A 14,557-nucleotide genomic window follows, 5' to 3' on the forward strand; every position below is an offset into this window, starting at 1 on the left:
CCATTCTTGCTATAATAGTTCGAAAGTAGATGATGTAAAATGAATAATTTGAAAATTTCATTCAAGTTACCCTATTGCAAGAGAAGATATTAGCCTATGAAGGTTTGACAGACGTGTGCAATAATTTCATCCATCGTACTGGTTGATCGAAGCTAAGTCTCGGTCCTCCATATTTGATTAAATCAAAGTATCGCTGAACCATTCTAATCTATTTAATATCGGAGAAATCTGATGCCATTGAGAGTTGATTAATTAAGGCCTGGATCAGTTAATTAATGTCTAATTAATACTTTAGAAAACATTCAGGCCTCAAGAAAGACCTGCAATAGGCAGATTTAGCTCTTGCATAATGCATGTTTAATGTATATATATAGCTAGACATTCTACCAATGTTCAGTTTTTATATATAGCTAGACATTCTACCAATGTTCAGTTTTTATATATAGCTAGACATTCTACCATTCCTTAATGTATATATATATAGCTAAACATTCTACCATGTTTATGGTAGATAACTAGACATTCTACCATGTTTAGTGTATATATATAACTAGACATTCTACCAATGTGTATTTATATTTCATGCTAAGACCCCTACGCGCAAGCGAATTATTGAAATAAGATTCTCAACCATATGTTAGTCCTGAAGTGACCTTGTTTGTGTCAAGTGGACTTTTAACCTCATTTCTCTATCACTCAATCATTGTAATGATAACAGTTATTTCTCTATCTAAGGTCTACATTTCAAGATGGTACGCAGACTATAACTCAGCATGATGTCCGACCATTTATCATAAACAAGTGATATAGAATAGAACATTTCACATCATAAAATTTAAATGTCCAATGATTAAAGATGGGTGCTTGTTACAGCTGTCATATGGTAAATTGATGGAAAATAAATCACCCCCTATTAACATATGAATACCCAATCTGCTTTACAGAGTATTACGAAAGTCTTCTAATATCTCTGTAAAAGATGACTGCCTTCAACACATGACATCATATCACGTGGCGTCAATCATTGGCTCAATGACGCGTGCGCTGTTTACATAAAACGTTACTGATTCGAGCAGAATGGTGCTTTTTACTCATTTTAATTCCCATTTACACTAAAATAGAAAATCATTTTTACCTACAAATACTTCAAACGTCTTTATTTATTTTTCTAATACATAAAAAACATGTTTTAGAATTTAATTTGTCGGAGGAAAAAAGTTAATATTTGTGGCTTAGGCTGACCTTAAAAATATCTTTGTTTCACCAAACCCGACCCACAATCGAGGAGAAGGGTCGGTAGGTCGGGTTTTTTTCAGATTTTTTTTTTTAAGAGCTAATTTGACAGCTTGATAATTTTCCGGGTGCAAACATTCGTCTTCTTTTATTGGCAAACAAATCAATGACATCGGGATTTTTCTTGATGCACGACTCGCACACAAATTGCGACAAACTCACGTTTGAAACTCCCTCAACACGTTTTTAACGATCGTGCGGGTTGTGCCTTTATTTTTCTCGAAAACGGATATTGAAAATATCGTCGTCATGTTTAAAACGACGCCCCACAGACATAGAGGCAGAATCATTTCGTGGGAATGGACGTGCTTTCGTCTGCAACCATTTTGTTGAGAAGCGACACCTATGACGCTTTCGTCTTGATCAACCAGTTTCAATAATGAATCAAACCATAGCCATAGTAAAGGGAAATAACTCTCGTGATATATTTCAGGTTGACACACAAAATAAAATAAAATAAAAAGATCGCGGAAAAGTGCAATAAAATAATTTAAGTCGGGGGTGGTTTTAGTTAGTCGGTCGCGTTAGGCGAAACAAAGATATTTTTAAGGTCAGCCTTATTAAGTTGCATCGATGTCAACCTTATCAGTGATTGTCGCGGCCTAGCGAATATTCACTGTGGATCAGTGTGATGAATACCGGTATGTGAGGGAGGGAAACTGGGGGGAAAGACAGAGATATCAAAAGGAAAGACAGGGAGACGGGTGAAGAAAGATAGGGTGATTGGAGGTAACAGATAGGGAAACTGGGGGGGAAAGATAGGGAGATTGGTAGGAAAGATAGGGAGATTGGTAGGAAAGATAGGGAGATGGGTAGTTAAGGAAAGATAGAGAAACTGGCCGGAAAGATAGGGAGATTGGAGGGAAAGATTGGGAAAAGGGGGTGAAAGAAAGGGAGATTGGGGGGGGGGGGGAGACAGGGAGATTGGGGGGAAAGATAGGAGACTGGGGGGAAAGATAGGGAGATTGGGGGGGGGGGGGAAAGATAGGGCAGTTGGGGCAAAATATAGGGAGATTAGTATGAAAGAAGGAAGACTGGAGGAAAAGAAAGGAGAGGAGATCCTGGGAAAATGGGGGGGTGGTAGCAACAGATATGGAGATGTCTGGGAAAGAACTGATAGAATGATTGGGAGATTTGATGGGTCAGTATACATGTATGGCATGGAGAGAATGGTGACATCTGGAGGGAAGATTTGCCATAGAGGATATTTAGTGGAGATGAAACTGTGTAAAATCTGGAGGGAAGGTTGAGCATAGAGGATAATATTTGGTGGAGATAACATGAAACTTGTACCAACAAATCTACAGGTTATAGTATGTTAGAGAAGATTTAATTAATTCTGGTTTATTCAGTATTTGTATAATCCCGGTCTATATACCACAGTAGATCTATAGAATATAGGTAATAACAGATCACATTATATACCTGGTGAATATCACCCCTTTAAATCCCTGATATACTTCTACTATATATACATGACTGACCACACACAATGGTCAATACCTAGAGGGTATATACAAGTCGTATTTCCCTGTCGGACAAGATTAGTCAGGATCAACTTGTATATGATAATGATCAAGATTAGTATGTCATCCGTTGTGGTATATTGAATATACACCAGGAAATATACCATAGTAGTATACCTTAAAGGGCACATGCCATACATATTAGTTGTTTTTGAAAGTTAGTCATGACATGATGAACCTGCGGAGAATGTTACTCCCTAGATATTTAAAACTAGTGTTGATAGATCTAGATGACCTTGCAAGTTTTCAGAAACCCTAAAATTGAAAAATACCTATGTTGAAGGCACCTGAATTGAACACTACATTTTCAGAACAATTTTGGGAGGGCTGGGTAGCTGAATGGTCTGAACATGTGGCGTGGTTTCGAGCCCACACTTGTACATGACAAGGAGTAGGGTCGTCTGTTCAACCTCATGGCTTTTCTCCAATATATAACTGTTCCGATTGGAACGAAAAACCAAGGTCCTGTGTACACATTGGCAGTTGCAATTCGATATACAATGTACATGTTGTACATGTATCGCTGTCCAAGCAAAATTTCCGTTAAACTCCATTTCATTTCATTTCTGATGTGATGGGTATAAAAAATATCTTAAATGAGAGATAGAGAGAGAGAAATGGGGTTTAATGTCCCCTGACACACACTAGGTCATTTTGAGACTAACAGATGGTTAAATTTTATTTTAATAATTCGCCTGCATGTAGGGGTCTTTAGCAGTGGGAGGAAACCGGAGGACCCAGAGAAAACCCATGAGGTTGGACAGGAGACCCTACTCCTTGTCACATACAACTGGGGAATCAAAACCACGTCAGTTGACTCAATGACAGATCGCAGGCCTAGAATAGCGAGATGCACCCTATACATGCAAGTACAGTCACCAAGACATCACAAACTACTTTAACTTTTTGAAGGATCCCATGGGGAGGGGGGGGGGCGAGTATTATGGAACTAACAGTGTTTTCGATAATTGGCAAAATCATTTATCGGGGAGGTCTATATTTGCAACTTTGATGTCTCAATTCATTATGAATGGATTTGAATTAAACTGCAGTAAGTGTATATACATGTAATAAACACTAACTTTAAGTACATACCAATTTTGTTATGATCATGTTTATGTGCTCTTTTAATAGTTAATTAAATTATGGTTCTGATTTGTACGGATTACAAAATTTTTGCTCAATCAACCAATCACAAAGAAAACATTAATTTATTATTTATTTCAGTGACTATACATTGAAAGAAATATTTGAATTAACACTGCATTCCATGAAGAACAAAAACGTCTTTTTATTTAAAGGTCAAATATTTGTCATTCCGTTATCGAGAATCTGATCCGTGTGGTTTATCAGTACATCTATGTGATTTCTTTGTTCTGTTCAATGTACATGTATGTATTGATTCAGTGACCTGTCACTTCCTAATGAATCATTTTAACATGATAAAACATATAATAATAGTATAATCATCATCTTTGAACAACGTTGATAAATGATTTACTATTGGATTATATCACTCATGAAAAAGAGGTTGGAGCACTCTATAGGCCAAATGGAATGGAGTTTAATGTCATGTCAGCACAAACCTTTTTTGATTTTGAAACAAACACACAGTCATTTTTATTTCTTTGTTTGGTGTCTTCAATTCCGACAAATTTTCTTAGATTTCTAACTGTCAAGGTTTCCTTTAAGAGCACGCCAATTATAAACATGAAGATCTTGTTGTTTTCATACTATCCTTGATCCTTGTCAGCCGTGCACATGAAGACCTTGTTGTTTTCATGTTATCCTTGTCACCCCTGCACATACCACCTATGACAAGTGAAGACCCAGGCATGAAAATATACGTAGACCACAAATCTGGCACTGTGACCATTAAATATTCTGACCTTGACAGATATTAATTCAAATTCATCCTTAAAATTTATATTCTGTGATAATATATCTTATGTCAAGGCCTTCAATTCCCTCCACCACGTGTGACGTTCTAAGATTATAATTAATTCTATCATTTATGAAAAAGTTTAGATCACTCAAGTTTACTGCTTTGTCATGTTTTTAGTGTGTGATTTTTTTATTACTTTTTTCAAACGATAACTAAATTTTCTTTGTTGTTTTTTTAATAGAAAGATAACTAGTAATCCATCCTTGTTCTTTGTAATTTGAGTTCTGGTCATAAAAACACATAAAAAGCCTAACAAAACACATAATAGTGTTAAGTTTGTAAAATGTTTATTATATAATCTTCTTTGACTGAAATAAAGCATGTGGTGGTTCAACCCAGCAGAGAACCTATTCTTCTTCTTCTTGTTCTTCTTCATGTTCTTGGGGCGATGACCTTAAAGAAAGCGTATGGTTTACAATCAATCGTTGTCCATCGATTAAAGGTATTTGATTTTTGATGTGACGTCATAATTCCAAGTTGGCTGCAATAATGTCATGGTTGCTTCCTGGTTCTTTAGGGGGTTGGATGGCTGAATGGTTATCGCATGCGCATTGTATCATAAGGTCTGTCATTGATTTAACTGGTGTGGTTTCGATTCCCCAGTTGTACATGACAAGGAGTAGGGTCGCCTGTCCAACCTCATGGGTTTTCTCTGGGTCCTTCGGTTTCAATGGCCTACACTACATGAAGATCTGACCAGAAACGCATCAGGGATCATACGAGCGGCTTTTGACCCTATGACATCAGACATTGATTAATCAATCAGCACCAACGTTTCTAGTGGTTTACCTACAGTTCCGTGCAGAGCATGCCAAGAACCCACCTTAACAGACCGATTCATTGGCTAATTCCTCATGCTATCCAGACCACTAGTAATATAACAACTCTTCCAGATCCTAGTGTTGTGAAGACAAGTAAAACAAAATTTTGAACTATAAAAAAACGAAACAAAATAGGATCTGTTTTTTTCCCCCCATCTTAAATTTTTTTGATTGTAATTTTAATATTAAACACGATGATCTGCAGTTTTAAAACTGAAATATTAGATATTAGCTTAAACATACATTATACAAGAGCTAAATCTGCCTATTGCAGGTCTTTCTTTAGGCTTGAAATGTTATCTAAATCATTAATTAGACATTAATTAAATTATCCAGGTCACTGAATTCTCTATTTTTTCAACTGATGTAAACAGGATTGGCAGTTAAATTGAAGCTGATTGCGTATAACGTTTTTCTTAGGACTTCAAATTTTTGATTATTGGTTTGGATTCTTCGTACTTGGTTTTATTTCATTTATTTACTATCGTAACAACAGTAGCAAACAGCCCTATAAAGCTCAAAATGAAGTAATTTGACTGAAATTTTCAATATTCATTTTTCATTATCTAGTTTTTAACTATTATAGCCTCGGACAATTCATCCCCTGGGACTAATCGTCACCCGATAATTCGTCCCCAGACAATTTGTCCCCTAGAACTATTCGTCCCCTAGGAATATTCTTCCCCGAGGAAGAATTACGAGTACAATTCGTCCCCGAGGACAATTCATCCCCTAGGTCTATTCGTCCCCTAATTATGATCAGCAGCTAATTCTAAAGAAATTGAAGAAGTTGAAACTAACTGATGTCTGGTCTACATTGTTTTATCATACACAATAATGCATTTTGATTATAAGTCAAATGCAGTATTGAAAATGGACAATACCCATAGTGAAGGGATAAATGGATTCTCTAACTCACAAAAGGTGTCAATGATCATAGCTGATTACTACATGCATATCAATTAGCCAGAAAAAACTTCAGGAACCATTAAGTTAAGGCCTAGATTTAATACTAAATGTAAAACGAAGTAAAACTAGCATCAAAACTGAGATTTAGGATAAAAAGTAAAGATTAATTCAGTTTTTGATAATGGAACTACTATTATTGTTGTCTAGGGGATGAATTGTCCTAGGGGATGAAATGTCCTAGTGGACGTATAGTCTGGGGATAGTCTGGTCCAGAGACATATTGTCCATGGGGATAAATTGTCCAGAGACATATTGTCCATGGGGACAAATTGTCCAGAGACATATTGTCCATAGGGACAAATTGTCCAGAGACATATTGTGCATGGGGACAAATTGTCCAGGGACCAATAACCCTAGAGGACGATTAGTCCTGATATGAATTGTCCGGGGGATGAATTGTCAGTGGGGGGGGGGGGGTTCTGGTTGTAGCAGAAAATTAGGATTAAATAAAATAAAACCAAGTACGAACAATCCAGCGTCATTTAAATATTTTCATATTTCAAACAGACGTCATTATTCTTATTGTTCAGTGAGACAGAGAACAAAAAATATATCTTGTCATAAACAACATGAATGTGTAAAATGAAAATAAAACAAAATAAAACTTGATGAATCAGGAAATGACATTAATATATTTAGATGCAGATTTTCCGTTTTTATTGTATGTATATGCTAAATATGTGCGTTATTGTACCTCCATGTACATGTACAGTAATTTGACTGAAATCTTAAATATTTTCTTTTTTTTATCATCTATTTTTGAATTGTTATGGCAAGAATGACCAACTCTTTATTAATCTCTTAACTAAAGATACATTATGGGAGATTCGATAACGAGTTGGCAGTTCTCACTATAATAGTTCAAAACTAGATAATGTAAAGGCAATTTGCTGAAAATTTCATTCAAATTGATCCACTATGAACCGAAAACTAAGCAAATGAAATTTATGCCTAGCCTCGGTAATCATTACTAAAGTCAGTACGATAAACAGCATGGTCTCGATTATCTATTTAATCGTTTAATCGAGAAGGAAAGTAAATCGGCTCACAATCCACTTAAGATCGCAGGCTAGGGATGCCATCTAGAGTAAATTATGGTCATGTTAAGTTAATTAATGTCTAATTAATAATTTAGATAACATTTCAGGCCTAAAGAAAGACCTGCAATAGACAGATTTAGCTCTTGCATAATGTATGTTTAAATAATGTATCTTTAACAATCACTCAAATGACGATCACAAACTTTAAAGCACGTACAGGTAAGAATGTGCCCCTTATAATCAATGGCATGATTAACCCGAGGATTAAAATACATGTCTATAGAAATATTTTCAGGTCTTTCGGTACACACAAATTTGTATCTTTTAATCTTTTTAATCTCCGAATCTAATATAAAAAATTCTTTACATATTTGTCAATGATAATACTGGAGAACCCGATGTAGGATGACGTATTTTAATCCTGACACGAGATGAATGATGGAAGTATATTTTAGAAAGATAATCTCCTACTTATTATAACCCCCATCGTTTATCTATCATAGATAATATAAACCTTATTGTAGGAGTTCACGAACAAACGGAGGGGGTTTTATGATATGTGTAATAAAAAACCTTGAAAATGAACAATAGGTAAAAGACCTCAGGTACATGTACCTGTATCATCTAACAGCATTTCATGATGATAATAACAACTTATCTTAAAGGAGCTAAGTCTCTAACTCAATATCATCCAAAGTTTTCAACATTGAAAACACAAATTATTTGTCAATTGAAATCAACATTGGTGATGAGAAAAGATGGGCTTCTGATATCCAATATTTAAAACAAAATAAACATTGGTACAGGAATTGTGTACCATAGTGTGTTTCAGCGCCAATTGTAACAAGGGACTCGAAGAACGAGGCTAGATATATTCCACAAGTCATGTCAAACGGGGACGCCATATTCTTGTCTGGAGAGCTTGCGTAATAAATACTATCGGTGTAGACTGGAATAACCAGACGCTAGAGATTGCCATTCGATTGAAACTTCTGGTGTATTTCACCGATCATAAGTGATTTGAAATTAGAGTATCAGTTTATATACATTCATAATACATTATAATAGGCGTTGCGTGCGATTTGTGTCAATTTCTAGGTCCCAAATATTAGCGATTTACCTACTTTAAAGAAGACACATTACCAAGAAGTGATGAATCCTATCTAGTTTGAAATGAAATGAAATGAAATGAAATGAAATGAAATGAAATGAAATGAAATGGAACAGGGGGTTTTCATGTCCTACTTGTCTGTATCATCAGGGCTAATTAGAGAGAGAGATAGAGAGAGAGAGATAGAGAGAGAGAGAGAGAGGTTTAACTCAGAGAGAGAGGTTTAACTCCACTCCAGACAAACTAGGTTATTTTGGGACCAACATATGGTTCAAATTTATTTCCATAATTCACTTTCGTGTAGGGGTCTTTAGCAGTGGGAGGAAACCTGACGACCTAGAGAAAACCCACAAGGTTGGACAGACAACCATACTGCTTATCGCATACAACTGGGGAATCGAAACAATGCCAGTTGACTCTCAATGACAGACCTTATGATACGATGCACACACGCTAACCATTCGGCCATCCAACCCCCCAAAATGAAATGGGATTTCATGTCCTACTCCTATTGGGCTATTGAAGACCCAGCATACACGCTATGGCCTACTCTTATTTCGAATTCCAACTGTTAATCAAGGGTTCTTTTACGTGCACACTAATGTGTACTCAGGACCTCAGTTTTTCGTGCCATCTGGGGAACCACGCCGAAAAATCAAATAAACTTGGAACAGGTCAATAGATATTGATAGAATAAATAACAATAGACAAACTAACATTAAAGTTATGTTGCCAAGTCAAACAATCGGTCCTACAGTAATACCATCTCATCGCTACTATGTACCTTAGGGATAAAGATAATCCAGATCAAATCCTAATCTCTATAGATAAGGAAAGGTTAATCTTCTCCCGTCAACACAGACAGCCAGAAAACTAATTCCCTTTTATCATTATATTCACTGTTTATTCGTGTACATTCTTTACTTAAAACACATGTATGATGTTTGATCAAAAATACCTGCTGTTCTCTTAAAGCCACAGATTGTCATTTTCATTGTTCAAAAAATATCTAATTCTTCATGGTCTAATCCATGCTATAAAATACTGTATTTGATTATATAAAATTTAATAAAATACTGTATTTGATTATATAAAATTTAATAAAATACTGTATTTGATTATATAACATTTAATAAAATACTGTATTTGATTATATAACATTTAATAAAATACTGTATTTGATTATATAACATTTAATAAAGTACTGTATTTGATTATATAACATTGAATAATAAAAAAACAATATCAACGTAGATAATCTTTGTAAATATTGAACAGAACTGATATTACTTTAAGAGATTCAACTTTCACAATTTACAAGTGATGGGCAGCTTTTATATGACTATACTGTGGGTATATATAATACAAGTTATTCCTGTGGGAGAGAGAGAGAGAGAGAGAGAGGATTTAAAATCCATTTGACGCAAACTGGGTCATTTTGGGACTAACCAATGATTAAATTTGAATTCAACGATTTGGTTGCACGTAGGGGTCTTTAGCAGTGGGAGGAAACTGGAGGATACGGAGAAAACCCAAGAGATTGGGTTTAATGTCCACTCAACACAAACTAGGTCAATTCGGGACTAACATATTGTTGAATTTTATTTCAATAATTCGCTTGCACAAAGGGGTCTTTAGCAGTGGGAGGAAACCGAAGAACACAGAGAAAACCCACATACCTACTCCTTGTCACTTACAACCAGGGAATCGAAACCACGCCAGTTGACACAAGTGATTACAGTCTACTGGGTGAATATACTACCACTATATACCACAGTCTACTGGGTGAATATACTACCACTATATACCACAGTCTACCACTATATACCACAGTCTACTGGGTGAATATACTATCGCTATATACCACAATCTACTGGGTGAATATACTACCACTATATACCACAGTCTACTGGGTGAATATACTATCACTATATACCACAGTCTACTGGGTCAATATACACTCATTACATGTATGACAGACACCATAATATATTATACAACAAGAACTGTGTGAATACAAGCACCTGTTGATGATATATAAATATAAGATAAAAAATAAAAACTGGTACATCTTTATAATTTATACATAAAGGTCTTCTGTTAGTGCATTTATACAAATATTACATATACCAGGTAAAATACTGATTGGCTACAAAATAAACACAAGGTAAAGCATACAGGTATATATATATATATATATATATATATATATATATATATATATATAGGTGCATCCTACATCTACCTGTAATTTATAAACAGGTGATTTTAAAGGACACAATCAACTTCAATTAATTTCATAGACAAATTTTAATATTTTCATGAGTTTTGTGAAAATGAAACTGGGGAGCCACGGTGGCTCGGTGAGTAAGATGTTGGCTCACTAACCTGGAGGTCTCCTTGTTCAATCCCTGCATTTGTGGTGCAGGAGAGAGGGTCTGACAACGTTAATATTGGATGAAAAACTGAGGTCCTGTGTACACACTGACGTGCACGTAAAAGATCCCTTAGAAGTTGGAATTCGATATAAGAGTAGGCCGTAGTGCCGCTGTCCGGGCAAAATTTTCCCTGATAGCACAATGTATGGCATTAGCCCAGTCAGATCAGAACAGTAACCCCATTTCATTTCATTTTCATAATGACACCATTTTACAAAACAAATTTCATTTCCTTAAATTAAGCAATGATCCTCTGATTTCCTAGTATGCATTCCCAGTTTGTGTGTGACAAGGGGAAGGGTCGTCGGTCCAACCTTGTCATGGGCCTAATCCATTAGTATAAGCCAAGTACACATAGTGGCTCAATATGATGTTGACACATTACTGTAACCACCAATGTAGTGTTGGCTGAGAGAAAAGCAGAGGTGCCGCTATCAGGGAAAAACACTCTCTGTAGGGTGTATGCGCAGGGCTGGATTAAGCTTCCATGGGGTCCCTGGCTGAAAATGTCAATGAGGCACTTGCATCAACAGTGAAAAGGAGACATATTCTAGTTAATGTCCGTCACACTCATAAAAATGCAATTTGCATGTGAGTAATTGCAGGTAGATATAGACAGATTTATTTGGCAAAAACATACATAGATAAAATTATAAATAAAACCTTTCTTTGGGACTACAGGGTGAGGGTCCCTTTACTATCGGAGCCCCTGGCTGTAGCCCAGTCAGCCCCTTCCCTTTATCTAGCCTGCCCGTCTCCATATGCGCAATTGGTGCAGAAACGTGTGATTCTAAACCCCATTTATTTCATTTGTCACAGTTATTCTTTTTATACCAGCTTGTATTTATTTAAATTACCTGTTTACAAACTTACACCAGTATTTACCTGATTTTACCTAATCTTGCCTATTTACCACCATTTTATACTAATCAAGTTTAATTGAAAACATTCACAATTATTTACTTTATGTCACAAAACATACATTCAACGTAAACTGTACATTCCTTACATGACAACATTTAAAATTCTATAAAATTGTTCGGGAACGAGATAATCAGTGGGGCTGATGTCACCTGTCTCAATCCCAAAATAAATAGATGACATTCATTAATTACTTCCCCTCATTTATAAATATTTTTATATACATGTATAGCATTTTACACTACCAGTATGCTGAGAGAGAGAGAGAGAGAGAGAGAGAGAGAGAGAGAGAGAGACACACACAGAGAGAGACTGAGAGAGTTTAACATCCATTTGACACAAACTAGGTCATTTTGGGACTAACCAATGATTAAATTTGAATTCAACGATTTGGATGCGTGTAGGGGTCTTTAGCAGTGGGAGGAAACTGGAGGATACGGAGAAAACCCAAGAGATTGGACAGGTGACCCATACTCCTTGTCACGTACAAGCGGAGAATTGAAACCACACCACCTGACCCAATCAATCATCCAATCTCTCCCCCCCCCCACCTCTCCCACTGCAAAGGTGGTATTGTATTCTACAATCAAGGCCAATCAAATTTCTTATCTTACCACCTATTAAATTGTGAATCTGTACTTGGCCTTACAAATAAACTATGATCAACAATCAAACCCAGTCTTGAAATCATTATAAAAGACAGACATACCGACAGTCAAACCTATTTTTACAGTCCCCAGCATTCTTCGAAAGATTGGGTCAATGAAGACAAAATGTTATTATAAATCATCTCTGTGATATTCCATGGTAAATATCACATATATTATCAACATATCCATGATGTGCCATGGTAAATATCACATATAAACATATCCTTGATATACCATGGTAAATATCACATATATTATAAACATATCCTTGATATACCATGGTAAATATCACATCCATGATATACCACCGCAAATATCACATCCATGATATACCATTAGCATAGTAAAAATCACTAATATTATAAACATGGTAAATATCACATATATTATAAACATATCCATGATGTAGCATGGTACATATCATATAGTATTATAAACATATCCATTAAGTTTGTCAATAACTATTGACCATGAATGAGTCTTTACTTATAAACATAGATATTAATGTTTTCTGTTCACTTGGTTAAAACACATTTTCCATTTAAACCATAAATAATATCTGTGTTATTGTGACATATCCTCTGGTTTATATATTTTAAACTATGATATACATTGTATAAAGTGTTGAATATTAATTATATAATACACATCCGTCTTTTAAACATGATATAAAATGTATGTATGTATTATGTAAACTAGTATATATTCCGGTACATACATGTACGGTCGTCAAACCCGATTTCAATTACATACAGGCCTATTTGAGAAATGCAGTTGTATAGTTAAGTTAAAGACAGGCCTACAAATTAATACAAAAAAAGTATTGTTGAATTAAAGGGACAATAACACTCTTGCTGGCTTGAAAGCTCCAGAAAATAAATAATATCTCTATCTAAGCACTAGATGTTTAAGTGTCCTACCTGTTGTGTAAATTATCCATTACATACTATTTTACTTGTCCAGAGGGTTCGAAAATATTTTTAAATCAAAGTTTCATTTGAAAAGGTTTACGTTAGACGTTTCAAACCATTATGTTGAATTTTTCAAAATTTTTAAATAAGGTGTGTTAAGATGAAATTTGTATCATCAATTAATTGAAATATTCTAAAATGGTACAATTTGTTGACCAGAATAAAGATTGGGACATATTATTCAGTTACAACAAGAGTGGTATTGAGTCTTTAAACGTTTTAAAACAGTTAATTGAAAATATTAGCAATACATGTTTTCGTATAGCTGTATTCTAAAACTGATCTTTGAAAAGGCTGCCCTCTGAAAATAACGGTTCTTACACGTGCAAGTCAAACCACCTGATAGACCTTCGGTTGTATATAGATTTACCTGCAAGACTTCACCTGTATTTAAAACGTGAAATAAAATCATACTTACAACATTCTGTCCATTTAAACACTCTCCGTTCATTACTCCCTGGTATTAATAACATTAAATTATAACATAGTTCACGTTTAAAGCACGGTATACAGGTATATATCCCTTGATAGTATTCACCACAACACCGATATACACACACCACTCACTCAATTCACAACACAATTCTGTCACGTTCTAAGCTTCGCGCGCTTGCTTCGACACTGACATCTGAAAGTAGACACCGGTTACAGGACCTAATAAATATTCACCGTTTAATTACGACAGGTAATTTGATATGGCTGGATAACAGAGCATCCCCACGTTGACCAAGCGAATATACGGTCTGAAGTCGTCCATAACGGCACACGTGATGACGATCTGACATATATGCCAAGGAGAAGTATCGTCTTGGTTCAAATTTTTGATGGTTTTAAAGCGACGCCTTGATGTCTGTTTCGACATACATGTACAT

The 14,557-nt window shown here is 35.4% G+C and overlaps 1 protein-coding gene across 1 annotated transcript in view; it reads right to left on the reverse strand.

Annotated features, from left to right (window-relative positions):
* The window catches only part of LOC126831682 (uncharacterized), a 99,360-nt gene extending 85,077 nt beyond the window's left edge, over window positions 1–14,283 (reverse strand). The window contains exon 1 of the mRNA XM_050562314.2: window positions 14,104–14,283. Within this exon, the coding sequence (XP_050418271.2) occupies window positions 14,104–14,117 (14 nt within the window). The 5' untranslated portion in view covers window positions 14,118–14,283. The remainder of the gene's footprint in view (window positions 1–14,103) is intronic.
* Window positions 14,284–14,557: the final 274 nt, after the last annotated feature.

The sequence above is a fragment of the Patella vulgata genome, chromosome 9 (assembly GCF_932274485.2).
Source record: "Patella vulgata chromosome 9, xgPatVulg1.2, whole genome shotgun sequence".
NCBI lineage: Eukaryota > Metazoa > Mollusca > Gastropoda > Patellidae > Patella > Patella vulgata.